This window comes from Elgaria multicarinata, chromosome 1 (genome assembly GCF_023053635.1).
Source record: "Elgaria multicarinata webbii isolate HBS135686 ecotype San Diego chromosome 1, rElgMul1.1.pri, whole genome shotgun sequence".
NCBI lineage: Eukaryota > Metazoa > Chordata > Lepidosauria > Squamata > Anguidae > Elgaria > Elgaria multicarinata.
This window is the reverse complement of record NC_086171.1, coordinates 103,720,686-103,745,360: the sequence shown is the minus strand read 5'-3', so window position 1 is coordinate 103,745,360 and position 24,675 is coordinate 103,720,686. Positions and strand designations below refer to the sequence as shown.

At 42.1% G+C, this 24,675-nt stretch overlaps 2 protein-coding genes across 11 annotated transcripts in view; both read right to left on the bottom strand.

The window, feature by feature from the left end:
- Positions 1-24,675, bottom strand: part of RASAL2 (RAS protein activator like 2) — a 254,018-nt gene that overhangs the window by 27,448 nt on the left and 201,895 nt on the right. For 5 of the 10 annotated variants that reach the window (XM_063134272.1, XM_063134239.1, XM_063134248.1 and 2 more), the window contains 3 exons: positions 6,428-6,581; positions 4,249-4,359; positions 2,262-2,813 (listed from right to left, as the gene is read on the bottom strand). In XM_063134272.1, coding sequence (XP_062990342.1) covers positions 2,262-2,813; positions 4,249-4,359; positions 6,428-6,581 — 817 coding nt within the window. The remainder of the gene's footprint in view (positions 1-2,261; positions 2,814-4,248; positions 4,360-6,427; positions 6,582-24,675) is intronic. The other 5 variants (XM_063134281.1, XM_063134231.1, XM_063134264.1 and 2 more) reach the window with 1 other exon arrangement.
- On the bottom strand, positions 18,124-19,707 carry LOC134413361 (homeobox protein Nkx-2.8-like). Its single transcript, XM_063147546.1, has 2 exons — positions 19,637-19,707; positions 18,124-18,619 (listed from the first exon to the last, which is right to left on the bottom strand). Exons 1-2 carry the CDS (start codon positions 19,705-19,707, stop codon positions 18,124-18,126), a joined length of 567 nt encoding a protein of 188 aa, XP_063003616.1.

Genomic DNA, 24,675 nt, shown 5'->3' with positions numbered 1-24,675 from the left:
GTTTTAGCCCATGATAAATTGTGCTGTGCTAGGCAGGAAGGTGGATAGGTTAAACCAGATGGGAAGGATAAAAGAACTGCTGCACTCAGCAGAAAACAAGAACAGCGAGTCTGGGCTCTGAGCTGCAGGGCCTGATGGAAGAGAAAATATGGGGTTTAGGCACTGACAGACACATCAAATTCTGGCACATTATTTTTATGCTATTTAAATGAGCTGAATAGAGAACCATCTTATCTTCTTTCTAATATTCTTTTTATTTATATTATGATTTAAGTTTTCTTTCTTCTTTTAATGAATGTTGTCTGAGTTTTTAAATGTGTCGTGCACAGTTCTCAGTGTCATCTCTAAATATTTTGTTTTGTTAACTGGTGTAAGAGCACACAAGCTGCCATATTATATAGCACAAGCACATTGGACAGGAAGCCAATAAACCATGTTAACTCAAAAAGCTTGAATCACCAATAGAAGCTAGCCCAGTGAATGATTTCTTCCTCATTTATAAGTCTTAATCTTTGAGACTTGTATTCAAATCTCCACTTAGCTATGAAGACTTGGGCTTGTCACTGTCAACCTAACCTAGGGTGACCATATGAAAAGGAGGACAGGGCTCCTGTATCCTTAACAGTTGTATTGAAAAGGGAATTTCAGCAGGTGTCATTTGTATATATGGGGAACATGGTAAAATTCCCTCTTCATCACAACAGTTAAAGCTGCAGGTGCCCTGCCCTCTTTTAAATCTGGACACTCTAGTATAGCTCCTGCACCTTTAACTGTTGTGATGAAGAGGGAATTTCACCAGGTTCTCCATATATACAAATGACACCTGCTGAAATTCCCTTTTCTATGCAACTGATAAAGATACAGGAGCCGTGTCCTCCTTTTCGTATGGTCACCCTACCTAACCTATGTCATGAAGCAGATGTGAGGATTAAAAGGGATATCCCTTCTATGTTGAGCTCCTTGGAGGAAGGAACAAATAAAACTATGACAATATTTTCCTAAATAAAGTCTATCAAGAATCAAAACTAAACACCAGACAAAAGGCAAAATAGGGATTTAAGATTATCTTTATTTCCGCTGGATCCACAATTTTGAAATATATAGTGCATCTAAAATGAATTAAAATAATAAGCTATAGATTATTCTATTTAATATTCAGATGTGCCTGTGGTACTGAGGAAAAGGTATAGAAACAATTACAGGTTTCTATATGAGTTATACCCAAGTTATTTTATGTTGGCTTTAAAAACAAAACAAATTAAACCCAAAGACACATTTATTCCGTTCAGCATGTCATGCTTAAAGATCACTGCTGCTGCTGTGGTATATGTGTGCATGTTTTTAAAATGTAATTTATATACTTGTGTTTTTATAATATTGTAAGGTGCCTTTGAGGGCAGGGCACTTTGAAAGGCAGGTTAAAAATTATCTGAGGGAAATCTCAGAGAAATGGTTGCAGCCACGTGAAAAGGCAAGGCAATGGGTGTGGGAACAAAGAATTCTACAGAATGAGTAACTTGAGTAACTTGAGAAGGCCTAAGCTCATCCAGGACCTAACATCAGTCACTCCCTCCAGATCAAAGGGATGGTCAACTATTGTGGCATCAATTCCAATTATGTATTTAAATGTATACTCCACTTTCCATAAGGCTACCCGTGTATATGGTGACGTCCCATCCAGACAGTGACAAGACCCAGACCTACTTGGCTTCAGCAAGGTTGCCCTGGGAAATGGGATTCATCATTGATTCCGCTGTAAGTCCTGACTTCTGTGGGAGCTTAACGTGCCCATTATCTCAGAAGAAGCATTGATTAGCCTTCAGGATTAGATCTATACATCTGCTTAAGTTGAGGTAGACATATTTGCTTTCACCATCTTGGGATACACTGTCAGGGTCCACCAATAATGCAAAGGAGGCCTCTTAAACCTGCAGGAAAAATTGGCCACCTGTGGTTTTCAGGGTATGCTGCAGTTTGGCCTCAGATCCAAGACAGAGAATAATTTCCATAATAAATATACTCCAGGACATCACTTTATAGTAGGAAACCTCAAATTATTTGGTAACTTCAGCAATATGAACAAAATGTTACTTTGTTTTAGCCTTCTTATTAAGAGTCACTGGTACCTCAATGAAACGCATAGGGGGAAAAAGAGCACATTTTCAAAATCAAATCATAAACTAGTCCAACCTGCTAGACCATTTCTCCACAGCAATCAAAAAGAAGAGCAACACAAAGACAGAAGCTCTGCATGTTCTTACCTTGGCTCTGCCAGTGCTCTGAAGAATGTGCACCAAAGCACAGGCCATTTCCTCTTTGTTCCGGACACTGATCACTGGCTCCAAAACAGAGCACAACACAGTATAATTGTTAGTAACAAATTCCGCAAACTCTTTGTACTGCTCCATGGGGAGGATGGTGATAGTCTGGTATCTAGACTTTATCCGGATGGATGGCCCTGTCTTCCCTTTATTGGGTGTTGGTGTGCTGATGGGGTACCACTTCTCCACAAACTGTCGACCAGTCACACTGGCTATGGGAATGTTGACCAGACCAACATAGTTATTTTTGTCCTTTTTCTTTTTCTTCTCAACATCCTTGTAGATGTGGACAGTGATGCTGTAAATGGGCGGGAGGCCAGAGAACTCAAAGTGCTCACCCCAGAAGATATTGTCAGCTTTTGTTTTGCTTGTGGTGCGGGCAAATAAAGTATCATCCAAGCACAATTCACAGAAGTACTTCTTTTTGGGGGCCAAGTCCTTGGCTTCAATGATCCAAAGACGCAATACATTCTCAGCTCGCCGGCAGTTATCCTGGAGAGAAAAAGGTTTAATCCTGATTAGCAAGGCATAAGTGTGAAATACTTATCATAGGGAGTCCTTGTTCTATGCAGCTCTTATCACATTTAAATGCCACCTTTCTGTTAGAATCAGCCCACAAGCTGGCTACCAACAATCAAAACATATAATAAGCTGATGATTAAACAACTATGATTAAATTAAGTCAATCAATTAATAACGACAGAACCTAGAATTATCAGCAGCAATACAGAGATAAAATGAAGTACACTCAGGAGTCATAAACAGTTCAAGAGTTACTAAAGGTTTGGTGGAAGAGATAAAGCTTGTACACTGCACTGCGTAAGAATTGTACACTGCTGAATGTGTAAAAATTCACTCGGGTATGGCAGTCACTTAGATATCTAAAAACAATGACAAATCCAGGAGTACTATCGGACCATGAGCCTGCTTCTTAAGTAAGAGTGTGACTCCATTAAAACAGGCATGTTTCCCATTCCAGATCAGCACACCCACATGATCTATGACTTTTCTCTATTAAGTTTTAGTTTATTCACCCTCATCTCGACCATTATTGAATTCAGGCAGTCATTCACAAAGGACTCTGCCAAAGAGGGGAAAGAGATATATAACTGACAGTTATTAGCAGACCCCAAATCCTAGAGCAACCTCACCCAAAGAACTGCATTCACAGGGGAAGAGCACCACCTTCTGAAACTGTAATGTGAGACAGTGCAGAACCAGCGCAAGGCAGTACCTCTCACCCCCGACCTGCACATGCAACTCTGAAGGATACCAGGACTGTTTATATCAAAAGTTGCCGAGAGATCTAGGAGAATGAACAGAGTTACACTTCCCCATCTCTCTCCCCCAGTATAGTTAATCTATCACGGTAATGAAAGTCGTTTGTTTCCTAATTCCCAGCTGGAAGCCAGATTTAAATGGATCAATGGTAACATTCACTATTAATAAAGTTACAATACTGGGGTGGGCAAAAAGGACCAGTAATCTAGCAAAGTAATCTAGCTTCACAAAGTGAGAGGTTCAAACTTTTGATAACCTTTCTTTTTTTTTAATGCAAACACCAACGTTCAGAACTGTTAGCCTTTGTCTGCGGCCACTCTGTTAAAGAAAGTGATCTGAAACATTGGGCACAGGACAGGCACTTTTTCAATAAGGCAGACAATGGCAGGTCTCCTGGAGAACAGAATCATTAGCAAGGGTGACAGAAGACCATGCGTTAAAGACTTAATCTATTTCACTTTTGTATAAAGCTCAGCAGAGTGTCATTTGGTGTTATTGAGCAGTTTTCCTCTTGGGGCAGCTACACTGTGGCCATCAAACTAATTAAATGGGTGTGCTTGTTTGGGAAGAGTTTGATATATCACTTGGCCAAGAATACAATTACTTAGGGCGCATTTTACCACTGGATGCTTTCCTGGGGCTTCACCTTATATGGTACCTTGTTAGGCTGTATTGCCCTACGTAGGTTTTCCATCCACTTGTCTCTTTCCGCGGCAGAAGAGCAGCTGAAGCATTTACTGCCACTGGAGTAAGTTACCTAGAACATTGAGAAAAATTAGGATCAGCCAAGCTCATGATTGAGGCAGCAATGTGCACAAGAGAGGAAAGAGCACACTTGAATTTCTTTTTATAAAGAGGTGAATTGAAGGAGATAAGGGTGCGTCATTCAGAAAGGAGCAGAGTCCATACTTCAAACTTGGAAAGCGAGGTACTTTCCCCCCACAACTCCAATTTGCAAGGTTTGAAGGTTCCCCTGATGAGGCCTCTCTAAGCTTCTCTCCAGAGGCAAAACCACAAGCACCATGCTTCAAACACACACACACAAAGTATTGACATTTCCAGGATTCTAAATTTTGCCCAAGAGATGCGGTTGAATTATTAAAGGAGAAAGAAGCTTTTAAATGACAGGAGCTTAATTCTTTGAGTAATTTCTTAGGATATCTGAAAAACTCCATATATCAGGAGCGTTATGATCTAGTTTAGTTTTAACTGCAGCCAAGATCTTAATTGCCACTAAATGGTGTGACTCTAATTTTCCTACTCTTGGAGAATGGCTTTCAGAGATTTAGAATTTAGCCTTTAAAAGCCAGATTACCTGCATATATCTACCCATTTGACAGCAATGTGAAACGTTTGAAAAACCTGAAACTTGTTTACTGCTTATATAAACAGTCATCATAATTTGGACATTAATTCCTATAAGACAGTTTTATTTCTGCCATAAAATTCCTTGCAGTCATATCTTTCTGATGGTTATATTTGGTTGTTAAACCTTTTTTAAAAAAATAGTTACTGCTGATTTTGTATTTTTGCTGTGACTGAGTAGAATCCCATTGACTGTAATTGATTAATGATTGATTGGATTAGTCTGGATCCAACCCAATGTGTGCTATGTTTATATAGGGAAGGTGGAATATAAATTATATAAATAAAATAATGTAACAGAAAAAGAAAAAAACTGACAGAAGGTGTAAAACAATATGGAAAAGAGAATGAATAAATCTCAAAAATGAACTCAAGATTGGATTGAGTGTTCCGCTAAACTTGTTGCAGAAGCGTGCGATGTCCAAATTATGATTTGGGTCTGATGAATTATCTGGAGGCACTATGATGTAGAAAATGGGCCTATTCTGACCCTTTGCTGGACTTCTTTAAAATTACCCACAGATTAGAATATAGGGGTTGTTTCCTTATCATATGATAACATTCATGACCCTAATTGCTCTGAAATTTTGGATACCAAACCTGAGCAGAGCAAAAAGACCATGCCACTAAATTGCTACCTGTAAAGTTTTCTGCAAGATTGGGCCACTAAATGTAACAGGTAAACCAGGTTAGTCTCAGAGATAATTATGTTCAATCAAGGAAGATTCAAGCAAAGCAGCAAAGCAGAACATGTTTCCCCCTAATGGAATATTAATATAAAAGTATGTTGTAATATTTCTTGAGTCAGGGTAATCTTCAAGGCAAGCAAGAACAGATATTTCTTTCTCGGGGCAGAAATGTAAAATACTCCAAGATCAGCTATAGATTTAAAGATTCTACACAATATAGTACTTTTAGAAACCATACCCCAAATTCAGATACTTTTGGAAATTGTATTAGAAATGAATGAAAGAACTGAAATCAAAGCAAGCGAAGCAGAATTTGCCTAATGTTAACCATGACTGATAGATCCAAAACTTGGGAATGCATTGTTTGACCTGGTGCTAGACTGCAAATGCAGTCCTCAGAGATGAAAATGCAGCCCAACTTTGGTACAATGTTACACCAGCTGGAAATGACCCAACAACAGATTTCATCTTTCCTAGTTCCCTCTCTCAGACATTCACCGGAATGTTCAAATAGGACTGCACAGCAACTGAAAGATTTCTTTCTGTTGAAGGATTGATGTCAGTAGCCCCAGGGCCTTGAGAGTCATCTGATGATCAGGAAGTCCACACCCTTCCATTGTAAATGCAAAGCAACTAATTTGTTCATTCAGTTATGAAATCCTCAAAGAATGAGATAAGTAACAAGTAGAGTAGATTAAGCAACCTACATATTTTCCCACTCTCCTTCTTCTTTTTGGAAGGAAGGGGATACCTTTGGTAGGTTTTTTTTACCTCAAAGCAGAAGTCTTGACCAAGTATACTGCTATGAAGTGGCTTGACGAAGACTCTTTCTTCTGTTCCAAGATCTAGAGTCTCTACAGCGCTGCCTGGACTCAGCAAGGATTCATGGGAACGGGACTCTTTCAGCTTTGGTAATCCACGGGACCTGTGCAAAGATAGGAAGAGACGGAAATAACATACCAGGTAAAGAAAGGACGTGGTTCAATAAAATAAAGGTATCTTGTTTTTTTAAAGCACTTTTAAGGTTTGCTTCACTCTGATTGCTGGGTTTGGAAATCTAACAAATGCCAGACAGGTTTGGGCAAATTTAGTAGAACCAGAAATTTAGGGATATTTTGCTTGTTGGCATTGCATACTCTTGACAACCATTTTTTTTTAACCCTAATGAAAATGAAAACATGTATGGATATCTCAAACAAATGCTGCCTACCTGTTGTGCAGAATCCAAATTTCTGCTAGTAACATCCTTGCTGATACATGGAATCATTTGTTCCTAGAAGTTGTGTATGTTACACCCAGCTACAAAGTTAAAATGATACATCTCAAATTGTAGGATTCTTTCATCCCACGCATGCGTCTTATACAACAATGAAAAGGCTCCTCTGGAAGCCAAATATTTATTTAATTTATTTAGTTCTCACATTTGCATCCAGCTCTTCATCCAAGGAGTAAGAGTATTACACATGAGTGAAGTGGGGGTTGTTGTTGTTGTTGTTGTGCATTTCATCATAACAACAATTCTATGAGATAGGGTTGGCTGAAAGACTGCTTCAAATTCTCTCAAGAAAGTCAAGAGTTCCCCTGGCCTTAGAATTTCCCTACAATTCCTTCAAATGGTCTGGCACCTTCCTAGTCACAATTTCCTCCATTCAGGTTGTTATCCAGACTTGAGCTCCCATTCCATCTTGCCTACTGCTTGGATACTATCGTCATCACACCACCTTCTATTCTATATAAAAAAATAAACTTATTGTGCAAGTAACAAGATCAAGCAACACTAAATCATGTGGCTATCACAACAGCATTAGTCATTGCAAAACAAACTTTTATTTATTTATTTATTTATTTATATAGCACAATCAGTGTACATGGTGCTGTACAGAGTAAAACAATAAAATAGCAAAATCCTGCCACATAGGCTTACATTCTAATAGAATCATAATAAAACAATAATAAGAGAATGCACCAAACAGGCACAGGGTAGAATAAAACTAACAGTATAAAAGTAAGATCAAAATCAAGTTCTAAAAGCTTTAGGAAAAAGAAAAGTTTTTAGCTGAGCTTTAAAAACTGTGCTTGAACTTGTAGTTTGCAAATGTTCTGGAAGAGCGTTCCAGGCATAAGGGGCAGCGGAAGAAAATGGACGAAGCTGAGCAAGAAAAGTAGAGACCCTTGGGCAGGTGAGAAACATGGCATCTGAGGAGCGAAGAGCATGAGCGGGGCAATAGTGTGAGATGAGAGAGGAAAGATAGGAAGGAGCTAGACTGTGAAAAGCTTTGTAGGTCAACAGGAGAAGTTTATATTGGACTCTGAGGTGAATTGGAAGCCAATGAAGAGTAAGATGCAGTCACCAACATCTACTAACTCCAAAAGTCTCTTTCCAAAAGCCATGTTTTTCCAATACAGCAGAAAGAATAAAATGTAACAGCTAGGTGGGCCTCAATCCCAGATGTACAATAGTACTGGGTTTGAGGCCCACCTTAAGTGTTCCAGCCATAGTGACATTAGTTGTAGTTGAGGGTTTCCACTGAACTAGAATTCACCATGGCTAATGTCAGCAGTGGGTATTTGCAGAATCTTGCTGTTATCTTTTTAAGAATCTTTTGTCTGATTGCTCCCTTTGAAGAGACCAGGCCTTGATTACTAATCAATAAAGCGCTTTTGAACCCTCTGTCGTTGGAATGGTGGAGGTGCTTAAGGGCTGTTTGGATCTCGTCCTTGGGTGAAAAGAACATTGATCTAACATTGCTACTTGCTCATTCCTGATTGCCTAATCATAGTTAAGCGATATGGAATGTAACATGTATGCTGCATGTACAATTTGGGACAAACAAAACAATCAAAGAAATGTGCATTCATGCACACATCCAAATCCATACAAAACTAAGCAAAGGAAAGATATTTCAAGCATACCTTGTTATACCATAAGCCTGTGGAAATCCAAATGGATTCTGGAAATTTTTAGCATTTCAGAAACTTTTAAAAGGCTGACACAAAGCCAAAACAATTATGCTAACCATGACCTATCCTGTCCTGTTTAAATACCACCCATGTGGCATTGTCACCAAGCAGCCCTGCAGCTATATCTTTGTAAATAAGAATGCATTGGCTGCATAGGTGAACAGCATGAAAACCTTCATTAACATGACAGACTTCTGCAAAACATGTAAGAATATTCCAAAATCCACCCCTGTGCATTAGCAGTGACTCTATAAATTCTCCCCATCTCATCTGAAACAAGCAAGCTACCTAGGCAGCGAAACTTTTCCTTAAATTTGTCGATTCCATTGGGCCTGTTCAGAAGACACCTTAAACCCTGCTGGTTAAGGCTTTTGGTTAAGCAGCAGGGTTTAAGGTGTCTTGTGTGATGTGTTTTGCTAAAACCTGCTCACTCACTAACCAGTCAGACCATCTGCCGCAGGGTTAGAGGCTCTAACCGTGGCTCAAAGTGTTGTGTGCGACAGCACGGCTTTGTGGTTAATGCTAATCCCAGAGAACCACAGTTTCGCTAACCACAGAGTCTGAAGTGTTGTCTGAACAGGCCCATTGTAAGTTATGGGTCATTACTCAGGGGTAGAGCACATAGCTTTGCATGTAGAAGGTCACAGCATCAATCCCTGGAATCTCCAGTTTAAAAGGATTCAGTAGCAGATTATCATAAATACCCTGAGACCCTGGAGAACTAATAGTGTGACCAGGTTATAAGACAAAGCCTTATGAGATACAGTATTTGTACATTTCAGAAATGTATGCAAGAATCTAAAAAGTCTGACTGAATTACTTTATCCTCTATATATGCTTGAAAAAACAGAGGTAAATCCATATCCCTGCAATGACTTAATATGAATTCTTGGAGAGCTGTATAATAGGACTAGCGAAGTGGAACGTGTGGACAGTTGAGCCTGGTGGCTCCTCAGAAATGTGAAAGTATTTATTTATTTATTTATTTATTTAATTATTTATTACATTTCTATACCGCCCAATAGCTGGAGCTCTCTGGCTATAGCCGGTTCACAAAAATTAAAACCATTCAAAGTATAAAACAACAGTGTAAAAACATAATATAAAATACAATATAAAAGCTCAACCAGATAAAAACAGCAGCAATGCAAAATTACAAATTTAAAACACCAAGTTAAAATTTATTTATAGACCGTTAAAATGCTGGGAGAATAAAAAGGTTTTCAGCTGGCGTCTAAAAGCATATAATGTAGGTGCCAAGCGAACCTCCTTAGGGAGCTCATTCCACAGCCGGGGTGCCACAGCAGAGAAGGCCCTCCTCCTGGTAGCCACCTGACTCACTTCCTTTGGCAGGGGCTTGTGGAGAAGGACCCCTGAGGATGACCTTAGGGTCTGGGCAGGTACATATGGGAGGTGGCATTCCTTCAGATAGCCTGGCTCCAAGCCGTTTAGGGCTTTAAATGTTAATAGCAGCACTTTGAATCAGGCCCGGATCTGGACTGGCAGCTAATGAAGCTGGAAAAGGACTGGCGTGATGTGGTCTCGTTGGCCAGTCCCTGTTAGTAACCGTGCTGCCCTGTTTTGTGCCAATTGAAGTTTCTGGACCGTTTTCAAAGGCAGCCCCATGTATAACGTATTGCAGTAATCCAAACGAGAGGTTATCAGAGCATGGATAACTGTAGCTAGGCTATCTCTGTCCAGATAAGGGCGCAGTTGGTATATCAGCCTAAGCTGATAAAAGGTGCTCTTTGCCAATGAGTTCACCTGTGCCTCAAGTGACAGTTCTGGATCGAAGAGCACCCCCAAACTATGGACCCGATCCTTTAGGGAGAGTGCAACCCTGTCCCGGACAGGGCAAACATCACCTCACCGGACAGATGAACCACCTGCTAACAGTACCTCCGTCTTGTCTGGATTGTCTCAGTTTGTTAGCCCTCATCCGGTCCATTACCGTGCCCAGGCACTGGTTCAGAACATCCCCTCCAGATGTTTTGGCTTTCAACACTCATTAGCCCCAGCCAGCATGGCTAATAGTCTGGAATGCTGGAAGCTGTAGTGCAAAACGTCTGGAGGGTTCCAGGTTGAGGAAAGCTGCTTAACAGTTCTTCAGGCTTCCTTGTCTCTATTTATTTATTTATTTATTTATTTATTTATTAAACTTTTATACCGCTCCCATAGCCAGGGCTCTCTGGGCGGTTTACAGAAATTCTAAAATTGAGGTAAAAACAAGTATACAAAATTTAAAACTCTAAAACACAGAACATACACACATAAAGCATTAAAAACCGATTAAAAAACTAAACATGTGGGTAATTAGGATGTGCCGCCATATGCCTGGGCAAAGAGGATGTTAATGGTCCACCAAGCCTAAAACCCCTTGTTGACAATTTTATGGTAAGTTACTTCCTTTCTTAAAACTATGGTCCAACTAAATTGTATTTCAATTTTAGAAAACAGTGTCTTCATGCAATCATATGCCATAAAGATAAGTTACACAGAAGCAGAGTAATTTCTTGATTATTTCCCCTTTACTCTGGAGCTAAAGAATATTCTCTGGGCTTTAGATTACTTTTGTAACTGTTGCACTTTTTAATATCTAGTTTCTTATTGAAAATTACATTTCTTTCTAATGGGATCCCGTACATTATATCATCCAAACATATCATTTGTTTTACTGAAAAAGAAATAAAAAACAGGAAATCTTTTGCAACCCCTTTCCCTCCCAGTTGTCCCTTTTTTCTGGCAGTGCTCCTGTCCTTTCAACAGTGGTTCCTGTTACTCTTTCTTTATGACAGATAAGATGTTTCTTACTTAATTTTCAAGCACTCAGAAAGCACAGGAACAGGAGCAGTTAAAAAGGCAGCAGCCTGACACCCCTCTCCCCTTCAGAACGTTAACGTTAAACGCTGCTCGCCAAAACATATTTAAGAGAAAGCCCTTACGTTTGCTTTGTTTCATTCTTGCTTGGGATCAACAACCATGATTTAGAAATCTTTAAAGATTGAAACTGCTGACATTTCAATTTACAGAAAGTAGAATACAAACAACAACAACAACAACGACAACAACAACAACAACGGTGCCGCTGAGATGCCTTTGCAAAGAAACAACAGAACATTATCAGATGTTAAGAGGACAACCTGTGTGAATGTTTTGACTGCAGTCTGCTTCGCTCAGATATCTGCTGATACCAAATGCTTCAGCCATGTATATTTCATCTTCAGTATGCTTAGGCAAAGGATATCCAAAATATTGATTTTTTAAAACGTCAATCTAAGAAAATTCTCTATTCCAAGTATCTCCAACCTAAGCACGGCTAAGGTAGTCTCTTTCTGCCCAGCCTCCAGAACCAAAAAAAGAGGCAATGGGGCACGAAGCCAAGAACATGCATCTATTCTCAGCTTTACATCAGAGGGAGATACTAGGGGAAAGCCAAAGGAAATGGAATATTACTATAATGTGCAACTTTTTACAACACAGCTGGTATAACTAATCCTGAAAAATCCAGCACACCTACATGAAGCAATTGTATAGCCACCTGACCGTGCAGCCCCAGATCATAGCGGTGCCATGTGTCCTGGCACCCCCACACTACTTCCTCCTCTTCCTCCTCCTTGGCTACATCGCAGAAGAGGGATTCCTTAGTGCAAAGGCAGCAATGGCTAAATCCAGAAGCAGACAAGCTGAAGTTGCTTCTGTTACAAAGTTTCACAGATAGGCTTCCAGGATGAACCAGGGCAAGGAGCTGGGCACAAGCAAAACCTCTCTGCCTGCACAGGTTACTTTCTCCTCCTCCTCCTCATCTTTCTCTCACACACTGCATCCTGCCCCTCAGGTGACACAAACAAGGCTCCTGGTATGTGCCCAGCTCACTCAGCCCTGGGCCTGTTGCCATGGCGCTGCATCTATAAGGAGATTAGAGGTAGAAGACAGCAGGGAGAAGCAGCAGCCGGCAGAGCTCAGGGAACACTCTCTGCAAACACAGCAAAGGTGACCTTTTGGAGGAGAGGAATGAGTCCCCTCCCTTCCCTTCAGCAAGTTAACCAGACGCTAGATCTGAGCAAGCGAGGGAAGAATTGTGTCAGCCTTTGAGTGATCGCATGGGGATTGAATGGGGTAGAAAAATGGCACATCAGAAAGAAACTATTTATCTTGCCTCACATATGATCCTTCCCCCTATGGGTGCATTTACCATATCCCACCACGCAGGCTGACATTTGTTTAGCTTCCTATGCAGACATCACTAATTCTGAATATGGTTTTCTAAGTTGTCATATCCACTAAGATGTGAATGGGTTCATTTGGTCAAAACCAAGATGGAGTTGTTCCTATGGGAAGAATTATATAGGTTTTTAATCTAACTCATGTGCATTATAAATGGTTTCTCCTCCCACCAGGTATCAACTCATCTTATAGTGAACGATAAAGCCTGCCCCCTCTATAAAGATTTGCATTCACTTCAAGCTTATTCCAGTGGCAGCTTACATTGGAGTCGATAAAACCACATGGCAGTGACCAGTCTATTTGGCTCATTGTGGCAGACAAATGGCTTGCCGTATGAACCAGAAGCTCCCACGTGATGGATCTTGTGTGTGATGCAGTCCCAAGTTAACATAAAAGAAAAAGTTTGTATTCAGAGAGATGTTTTCCAACATTACTGGTGTTACGTGGGACCAAATAAAAGTCAAACATAGCATAATTCTCCCCACCTCTTTGAGTGCAGACAGGGTCTTACATGACATTCCCTGCACATAGAAAACTAGGACAGAAGCAAAGTGTCTCGCCTAGGCTTCTGCCTGACATGCTAGTATGGTTTGCGCAGGGAATATTTGCGCATGGAGGAGGATTCAATTATGGAAGCCTCCACCTGCTGTGTGAAATGAAAAAACCTCAGTCAGGCCTACTTATGAAAATAAATATTTATTTATTAGCTACTTTAGTTTTATAGCTGTCTAGGGCCGTTTCTACACCAGCCTGAAAATGCTGGCTGGTCACTGCCAAGTCCCTGTGCTTCCAAATGACGCACAGGGACTCCCGGGGGCAGGGAGGACGAGCACGCGTTTTCACAGGGATAAATAATCCCTGGGGAAACCCGATTCCTCCCGCGGTCTCGAGATCATTCCGAGACCACGGGAGGTATGTGGCCACCTGTCCCAGCTTATTCCCTCCTCCCCACGAGTAGCAGGGAGTAGTAGAGGAAAGGTGCCAGGCTGGGAGGAATCGGGGGTGGGTGGAAGAAGCGGGTTTCGCCCCCCCCACTTAACTTTCACTGGGGCGCTCCAGCTCCTGTAACTTTTTTTTTTAAAAAATGGCCACCTCCACTTGTGCGACATCCTTCCTCCCATCCCGGATGTCGTGCTGGCCATTTGGACAGGGGGGATGATCCCGGAAGGAGGTAAGTCCGGGATCTCCCCCCCTCCCTCTACACCTCTTTGGTGTAGAAAGGGCCTTTCAAAGGCTTGGGGAGATCCCTTCCAGTGAGAGGAGGGGAGCTAAAGTATCTGCATCAAGATGGCAAAATGAGGATTGTAAACTAGAGGCAGGTAAAAGAATACAATACAGTACTTTATACTGTTACCTTATGCTGTATTTTGTGGTTTTAATTGTTGTGACCCGCCCAGAGAGTTTCACTATTGGGCAGTGTCAAAATGTAATAAATACATAAAATATAATGAAAGTGGATAGACTTGTCAAGTGGTTATGAAGAGAAAACGGAGACATTGAGGATAAGCTCACAGGGCCAAGGAGATGAGCAGGAAGAGGCACAAGCGGGAAGAACGAGGAGGTACGCTCACGAACGACTTGTTCCACAAACACGGAATTCAGAGCGAGGGAAAGCTAACCAGAGGGCCAGCAGATTCAAGGAGTCCAGCAGAGGAGCAGGGGCTCCGGAGGCCAAATTCCACCTCAGAAGGTCTGTAGCTTGAAGGTCTGCTTCTGTTTCCTGTATTGGCACCGCCTTATAGGTTCAACTGTGTGATATCTGCCTTACTGCATTAAAAAGCCTCTCATTCATATTCATTTTCAGATGGGGAAATGGTTTATCCAAGGCCACAACTGCCAGTTCCAAGACTCTTCTATTTTATTATACCACATAGACAGAAAAGCAACAGTTTTTGTAATATCTGTTAGTCCAGGAACAGCTCAAGTTCATAAAGGCAATGTGTATATGAGAAGACCTGCTTTTCTAGAAAATAATAATTTGATACTACCACAAAATAGAAATTTTATCTGACATCCCAGTCCTGCAATTAACAAGAAGGCAATCTGCCCAACCCTCTAGCTTTGAGCATAGAGATAATAACTCAAAGTCACTCCACTTGTTTTCTAATGACCAGTGATGATGGTAGATTAAAAGAGCCTTTCCTGTATTAGAGGGGAAGGTATTGGAAAAATGAGTGGCGCTTAGTGTCTTTGTGAAGACGGCAGTTAATCACGGGGAAGCAGGATTACTGTAAACAGGAAGATCATGCAGGCATACAGAGTGGCAGAGAGACTGGTGTGTGTGTGTGTGTGTGTGTGTGTGTGTACGTGTTAAGATGTTTGCACAAATCTGTTGGTTCTCACCAGTTCCATTACTCAACCAAATCCCTATTTCAATTACACTTAACCTGGATGATTAACCTTTTCTCTGTTACCCAAAGTGCAGCGTAAACATGACAGAAGGGAGATACCAGCACAAGACAGTGGCATCGAGTTGGTCCCACAGAGTGAGGCAGAGAATAGGTAAATATGCTGTCTTTCTTGTCCCATAGGGTCTTTATTATTTATTTATTTATTTATTATTAATTACATTTCTATACTGCCCAATAGCCGGAGCTCTCTGGGTGGTTCACAAAAATTAAAAACATTCAAAGTATAATACAACAGTATAAAACCATAATATAAAATACAATATAAAAGCTAAACCAGATAAAAACAGCAGCAAAGCAAAATTACAAATTTAAAACACCAAGTTAAAATTGATTTATAGACTGTTAAAATACTGGGAGAATAAAAAGGTCTTCACCTGGTGTCTAAAAGCATATAATGTAGGTGCCAAGCAAACCTCCTTAGGGAGCTCATTCCACAGGCAGGGTGCCACAGCAGAGAAGGCCCTCCTCCTGGTAGCCACCTGCCTCATGTCCTTTGGCAGGGGCTTGCGGAGAAGGACCCCTGAGGATGACCTTAGGGTCTGGGCAGGTACATACAGGAGGAGGCGTTCCTTCAGATAGCCTGGCTCCAAGCCGTTTAGGGCTTTAAATGTTAATACCAGCCCTTTGAATCGGGCCCGGACCTGGACTTGCAGCCAATGAAGCTGGAAAAGGACTGACGTGATGTGGTCTCGTTGGCCAATCCCTGTTAGTAACCGTGCTGCCCTGTTTTGTACCAGTTGAAGTTTCTGGACCGTTTTCAAAGGCAGCCCCATGTATAACGTATTGCAGTAATACAAATGAGAGGTTATCAGAGCATGGATAACTGTAGCTAGGCTATCTCTGTCCAGAAAAGGGCGCAGTTGGCATATCAGCCTCAGCTGATAAAAGGTGCTCTTTGCCACTGAGTTCACCTGTGCCTCAAGTGACAGTTCTGGATCCAAGAGCACCCCCAAACTACGGACCCAATCCTTTAGAGAGAGTGCAACCCCATCCAGGACAGGGCAAACGTCACCTCGCCGGACAGATGAACCACCCGCTTTGATACATATACCGCTTGCTCTATTCAAGGCACTGAGATCTTTTAAACTATTCCTTTCAGACTTTTCTCAAAAAGGGTGGCTTTTCGAGAACCTTTCCAACCTTGAAAGGTTAATTAATCTGGATGGATTCTGGAGCTCTGGGGGATTTTCCTATTGGTGTGGCTGGCTCTTGTGTTGAAGCCTTGATCACTCTGTGGAATACAGGGTTTTTTTTTCTAGAAAAGCAGCTCTTCTCACATAGGCATTGCTTTTATGAACTTGAGCTGTTTGTGGACTAACAGGTATGATCATACTCAAGACCCTCTCTCTTTCTGAGCAGAGCCTGGGCAGCTCCTTTGTATACACCTGAGCTGAGGGCAATGAAGCAACAAGGAATACTTCTAGAATGGAGGTGGAGGAAGACTCATGCTAAGTCCAACCAAACATAGGATAGAGCTCATAATCAAGGCTATTCTATGGCAATGAGGATGGCAAAGAAAAAGTTCTTTTCCACCAAGGTTGCATTTTTCAGTGTTGTCCAGTTTTGCAATCTGGGCCAGAGAGAGAGATGGTGCTCAATAGCACGCTGTGGCAAGTTTGTGAGATACTTCTAAGACAATGTTGCTTGTATCCATCAAGGCTTGGGGGCTGTCTTCATGGCACCGTGCTGGTGCTGCTCTGTCCCTCTTGGCAGTCGTGCTATGACAGTGGTTCTCAACCTTCCTAATGCTGCAACCCTTTAATACAGTTCCTCATGTTGTGGTGACCCCCAATCATAAAATTATTTTCGTTGCTACTTCATAACTGCAATTTTGCTACTGTTATGAATCGTAATGTAAATATCTGATATGCAGGATGTATTTTCATTGTTACAAATTGTATTTTCATTGTTACAAACCCAACGATCCTGTTTATTATTAATCATTATATGAAAATTCTATTTGAAAATAAACTATCTCTGATACAATCAACTCACTATTTATTTTGTTTCAAAGGAAACAAAACCAGTTTTTTTTTAATCCTGTTTTCGACTAACTTTCTAAAACAAAAGGCCAAAAACAGGGTTTATGGCGGCGGAATAACCCTACGATTTTCTTCTTCCACCTTTCCCCTTAGCTACCTATGCTGGATCCTCCAATACTCACCACATTTACATCGAAGTCCCATTGAATTCCAAGCAATTTATTTCCAGATAACACCCTGGCCCTAACCCTCCTTTAGAAGCCTGTTCTCCACCTGAATTAATCCGTAACAACTACTTATTCTCAATCGTTCATGAAGACTACAATCCCCACTTCACTCATTAAAATGCACCTAACTGGGTAGAAATCACACACATCCCCCCCGCCGCCCCCACAAGGACTGTGTTCAGGAGGAATTAACCCGGGGGAGTCATGTCAAATTGGCACCCTTAAACTGCAGTCCTATTGACACAAGGCATTCTGATTTGCGTGTTTGCAAGGAAGGGCCCCCCTTTCCCTCCAAGGGGGCACACTCCCAGAAAGAATGCATAGGAGTCCCAGCCTACAAGATCTCCGCCCATCCTCAACAAACACTTGGAGCTGACTTCTAGGTAAATATAATGGGGGTTGGACATCCTTCACTTCGAAGAAAACTGCTGAGGAGTTCATGTTTTAATGGCTGCAATCCACGGGTCATTTACTCTAAAGGAGTCATATTCAAGTCAATGCCTTGGAGGACAATGAGGACACCAGTCCAAGGCTGGCGACGGTCACGCTAAGGCAGCCGGCCCGCTGGCCAGTATGTCTCTTTACACCGAGGCGGCGGACCGGCTGGAGTCCCCTCGGGAGGGCCAGCTGGCCTCTTTCCGCGCGGCTCGCCACCGCCTTGCTCAGCCCCAGTTCCAGGAGACCAGGGCCCGCGGCGCTAAGTGCTGGTAGGAAGGGAAAAGGCTCAGCATGCCAGTTTGCGGGAAGGCCGGATAGCCCGGCAGGCTGAGAGCCGTCTGTCCGCCGCCGTAGTCCTGCCCCGAGGCCGCCCCGCCGCCACTGCAGCTCTGGCAGGCCTTGCCGTCACGCACCAGCACGGGCACCCCCACCCTGCACAGCAGCGGCAGCGCTCCCGCGCCGCCTCCGCCCGCGGCCTGCTCGGCGCCGCCCTTGGCACGCTTCATCTTGTAGCGGTGGTTCTGGAACCAGATCTTGACCTGGGTGGGCGTCAGGCGCAGCAGGTGCACCAGCTGCTCCTGCTTGGGCGCCGACAGGTAGCGCTGCTGCCGGAAGCACCGCTCCAGCGCCAGCGTCTGCGCCTTGGAGAAGAGCACCCGCCGCTTCTTCTTCTCCTCCTCTTCCTCTTCCTCCTCGTCCTCCGCATGTGGGCGGATCCTCCTGGAGACGGATAGAGGCGCGGTGTCTCGGTTCCTAAGACCATCGGAAATATGTTTTCCGATGGTCTTAGGCGACCCCTGTGAAAGGGTCGTTCGACCCCCAAAGGGGTCGCGACCCACAGGTTGAGAAACGCTGTGCTATGAGTTCCCACAGGGCTCTGTTTATTACTTATGCTGTTCAAATCTACATGGAATTACTGGAGAGGACATCTGGAACAAGGTGTCATCAATATGCAAACCAACTCCCCCATAAGGAAAGGTTACAACAGCTGGCATAGTTTAGCTTGGAAAAAAGGCAAGTAAGGGGAAACATGATAGATTTGTACAAATATTTGCATGGTGTAGAGAATATGGATAGGGAGACATTTTTCTCCTTCTCTCATAATACTAGAACCCGGGTTCATCCCATGAAGCTGATTAGTGGGAGATTCCAGACAGATAAAAGGAAGTATTTCTTTACACAGTACATAGTCAAACTATGGAATTTGCTACCACAAGGTGTAGTGATGGCCACCAATTTGGATGGCTTCGAAAGGGGGTTGGATAAATTCCTGGAGAAAGCTATCAATGCCTACTAGTATCAGATGCAAAGCCTATGTACACCAGTGTTTACATTATGTTTTAGGTATTTCCATTATGGTTTTTTTTTTAAAAAAAACACAGCTGTATGGGCTTAAGCTTTATTTTGTGAACTCTCCAAAGAGCTTCAAATATTGGGCAGAATCCAATAGCCCCCTGAGCACTCAATCCAAGAAGCAGGACCCCACTGTTAGCCAGGGGGAGGGGGGAAGCTGAGGTGGTTTGCTAGGGAAACTGCCACTGGCCGCAGTGATGGGGAGGGGGAGAGAGGACATCCCCACCCTTACCTTTTAGCATCCGGAGGCCACTATCCACTCAGCAAACATGGTTGTGCCAGTGGCACACCCACTTCCAGCACTGACAAAAGAGATGAATGAAAATGCCCCTCTCCCACACTGGTACCTTGTGGCTGAGCATTTCACCTAGTGAACCACGTCACCAGTTGCCAGCCCAGTAGGCCTCTCTCACCCCAGGATAGATGCTGTCAGCCTTGCGCACGAAGGTCTCCATATGAGTGGAGAACCGAAAAAGGCCCTCTGGCATCCAATAGCTGCCTGACAGGCCTGTTCCAGTATTCAAGCATTGGGAGGGGGAAGGGTTAAAAATCAAACTGTTCTCTGTTTATGAAGCTCTCCTGCTTGCTTTTGACCTATTTAAAAGTCTGACTCCAAAGTGCATGTTTCAATTACTGCAATTACTATGGAGGGGTGGAGTGGTTTGGTCTTCAGAATAATTCATAAGGACTGGAAATCTCTCAGAAGCAAACATGACATAGGTACTAGCACTGAACCAACAAAACCCACAATCTAATTCATTCACCATCTTATTATATGGAAGAATCAAAGGAGGTTAATGATAGGTTGCATTAGTTCACACACTTAGACTTTTCTCAGACTTAATATACCTGATTAAAAATGCCACACACTGTTCTTTCAGCTGTCCTCTTTTTAGAGAGGTGTTTACACTCTTGCGCCTCATATCCTGATTCATCCATGTCAGTGTAATTCAGCAGACAGAAAGTAGGCCATATTTAGGTTAAATTCTGAGCTTAGCTTTATGAATGCACTGGACAGCCCTGGCTGACTTTCTCTCTCAACGAACTCATCTGCAAATGATAAAGGCCCATCTTGCAAGACTGCATTGTGACAACAAGAGCCTGGGAAGCAGTTTGCACCTCGGCTACCCACATTTTATGAGGTTCGATTTTCAACAAGAAGGTTGCCAATTTGGCAGGGTGGAAGTGGGAAAACGTGTGTGTGTGTGTGTGTGTGTGTGTGTGTATGAATCCTACCCCGTACTCTTTTACACATTTTTGTGCATGTTTACAGCCATTTGTTATCATCTAAAAGTGCTTGGCTGAGTGGTTCCAGCCAATCCGGATCACATAGTGAACATGACATGAGGGCACCACTTAGCTGATCACATTTGGCTGTATCATGACTTGACTTATAACAAACAAATTCGTTGTTTTTATTTTAAATAGGGAGAGGGAACGAGGGATTATTTTTCCTGCTTTACCGAGCTATTCATTGCCTACTAGTGCTGCACAGCAAGCCTTTCAACCCAGATCCACCCAGCAGTGTGCAATTTCACATGACTAGTTGAGGCAGAATGTAGATGTGCATTCAGATATGCAACACATAGAAAGCAATGTAATGTGGATGGACAACATCCATACTGGACTGTGTTTGGGTGTTCATCCCCCACTTATATACCTGTTTTCATACAAAGTTGTTGGGGAGATTCTGGTTGTTTCTGTTCATCAATGTCAGTAGGAGTTTAGGGGCTGTTAATCTAAGACCTGAGAATTTATATCAACACCTCAAAGAATATTTCCAACACTAGTCTTAATTACACAGATAAGATACCGCAACCCATTCCATTGTCTAAATACCAATTGACCAATGTTTCTACAGATATAAGCGCTTTCTTATACGTTCATTTCCCCCCCACATTAATTTATTTACTTACACCTGAGTTTTACTCATTTTCAATCCTTGAGCACCAATTGTAGTTTGTCTGGGAGGCACAGTTATAATTTATAAACAACAACAAAAAGGCTAAACACTGTAAATTCAGTTGTTACAGTTGGCCTGTTTGTATGTAGATGCCCTACCAGCAATCAATCTTAATACAGATTACAGCTCATTAAACAGATACATTGTGAGGGATTGCACAATCAGACCTGCAGTCCTAGCATCTATCCACTAAAATCTCCATTCTAAAGAACAGATATATTGCCCCTATCACATTGCACTAGAAAACTATTTATGGAAGGGTACTCCAAAGGGTGGAGACCCCCATCCTGCACGCCTGGAAACATGTGTTGTATGTAACGGACATGCATTTGCTTTGCTTCTGTGGAATCTAACCCAGTAGGGATGGGCAAACATGCAATGTTCAAGTTCATTGAGGTTCTCCAAATTCTTCCCCGAAGCTCATTTCGCCTTGTTTGTATTCTCAAACATGAGCATCTTTCTTTTCAATTGGGAAAAAATGCATTTTAAAATTCGTGAAAGTGCACACTTTCAAACAGGTATGCAAGTTTGGGAAATCGTGAATCTATCCTGTGAGTTATGTTCCTATTCACTTTCACATTCTGGATTGCAAATGGGACACGTTAGCATGATTTGCAAACAGGAACACAATTTTCATACATCTCTAATAGTGGCAAAGAAAGAGTAGCTCCTAACAACAAGAAAAACATATGTGGAGGGAAAGCAGCTAGCCAAGCCCACAAGCAGAACCAAAAATGCAACCATGGCTTCTCCGCATACTTCTTTTTAAAGGCAAAACAAAAGGTAGAAATGTAATATCTACATCTACCTTCCAGCAGGTTAGAATCTTACTATTTATACGTCCACTCAGAAACAGATGCACATACTTTTGTCTCAGAAAGTACATGAAGAAAAAGTAGTGCCAGAACTATAATACATTATTTGCACTGAAGAGATTACGTGCATACTGATAAATTCATGTTCAAAAGTCATCTCTGCATAACCCTGTAGTATCGCAACGCACACATTATATTTCTTTATGCAATTTCAAACAGAGTGATTACCTGCATCTGTGTCTTTAAGAAAGAACATTAGAAATACTCAGGAATTAAGGAACAGCCTTTCCTGTGCAGGTGTACACACACCCCACACACAAATGTGCTAAGGAACAGCATACATTGAATGTGAGGCAAATTCCCATGTGAGGCAAGCTATCAGCAGATTCCTATCTCTTCAACCCAAATAGGATCAAATCAACCCACTCCGCTATTGCTATCTGCTATAAACTAGGATTAGAAACCAGGCAAGCGAGAAGCCACACGCTTTTGCTATGTTTGTTAAACTGACCTGCCATTGTTCTCTGTACTACAAAGATGACATTTTAAAAGAAAGGACCCACCTATAGTAGAAAGAAGTGGCATGCGCACAGCGGCATCTCTTCACCACAAACCCCAAAGCCATGGCTACTTGATAACCCGGAGCGCAGGAGAGGCCATTCTCAGGAATCAGGCAGAGAATCCTCTGACAATCTACAGCTGTCTGATAATTCCATAAAATGACTTTTACTAAATCAAGCGGATTCCCACGTGGCAGTAAATCCCAAGATGACAAACCCCTCCCAGCTGTCCAGAGAGCTTTAACTGCAGCTACTGACAGCATATGCAATCTGCCTCAACCATCATTCTCTCCCACCTCACCCCCTCCATGATAAACAAAACTACGGGGAAGGATTATGGGGCCAGTTAGAAAAGCCTTCAATCACTGGTCCCAAACTGGCAATATCAAACTGCTCCCTCCCCACATACTAAATACGTTATTATAAAAGCATTCTTTGGTTGCTTATCAATAATTCTTCAGTTTCAAGACTCAGGAGATAGTCTTCACATTTTAACATTCATAACAGAGCGCATAAAGTGCCAATGCCTGCTCAGGAACGATAAAAAGAATGCAGTGGACAAGAAGGAGCGCAGGAAAAATACTGTGAATGATTCAATACAATGGGGCCACATATAACCTCTATGCATCTCTGAAAAATCCTTTCCTTAGTAGAAGACCATTCAAAATATGCTCAAGGCACAAGCTGAAGCATGTCAGGCAGCATCAGACTGAGCAGCGTATGGGGAGGATAATTTGCTGTAGATTCTGCTGAGAGGGACTTGGAATAGCAGGGGGATTTCTAAGACACTGGAAACCACATAGGAAAGTGTTTGCGATACACAAATAGCTGGGAACAGCTGTTCACTGCAAGTCAAAAACAAAAACAAAGCTCGCAAAAAGGATAGCAGCACACTCCTCATCCTGCACGCTTCTATCAAGCCGAATGATACACATTTGGGCACCTGGCCTCCTACTGATCACTGCACTGCTGCTACATCTTCTACAGCATGAATTGTCAACGTGTGGCACAAATACCAGAAACATCAGGCGTTTGTGGCACTTGTAGAGAAGAGACAGGCATACATGCCGATGTCTATGGCATAGAGTCACAGGCCTCCACACTTAACTGCTTCTTCAATCCCCAAAGCTCAGTGAACTTGAATCAAAACCACTCTCAGGCACAGGGGATAAATATGTAGTATAATCTGGTCCAGGGCTGAGTGGGCCAACTGCAATCTTGTGTTGTTTATTTTTTCTCCCCACTAGGACCCTTGTTGCCCACCAATGTAGTCACTTTGGTAAATTACTGCTGAAAAGTCTAATTTCACTTACCAGGAAACCCAAATTCTATGATTAGATCAAAATATGTAGAGCAAGCTAATTTGAATACACGTGACTGGTAGTGTACTGGGTTTGGGAAAATATTTATGAAGAATATTTTGTGATTTTTTTATTCTGATACCTCAATTGAGGCTTGTAGGTGGGAACAAAAAAAAAGAATGTTTGGTGTTTGGTGCATAAGCATCCAGGATCCTTTGTATCTGGAGCACCTAAATCTGGCAATGGATGGTAGACAATAAGGCAAGGTATGACATACAAGCACACACAGTTTTTCCTGGGATCAACATAGCAACAGATGTATATATATATTACACAAATGACTGCATTTTACTGTCAGTTATTGAGACACAAACAGGAGAAGAGGCAGCTAAGGAGTTGATCTGATGGGTGCATTAAAAGTAAATCAAACCACTAATGCAGCAAGACTTCATTAAACATTCAGTCTCTTCAGCAAGAGGTGCTTCCAGGTTGCATGTCATTTCCACATATGCCCATCAATTTCTTTCCAAAGAGGAGGCATTTTTGCAGGCAACTAGCACAGCAGTTTTCAAACTAAGCAGCAGACAGTCTGTTGTCAAGAGAAACAGCTGCAGACTTCAAGTGGATGGATAATGCAGACAGAGTGTTAAGAGTGCTAGTTTATTGGTACCGGTGGAAAAGCTGGAGTAAATTTTGCCATTGTTAAATATGAACTTTATGTCTTTACAATTATTATTATTATTATTATTATTATTATTATTATTAATTTATTTATAGAGCACCA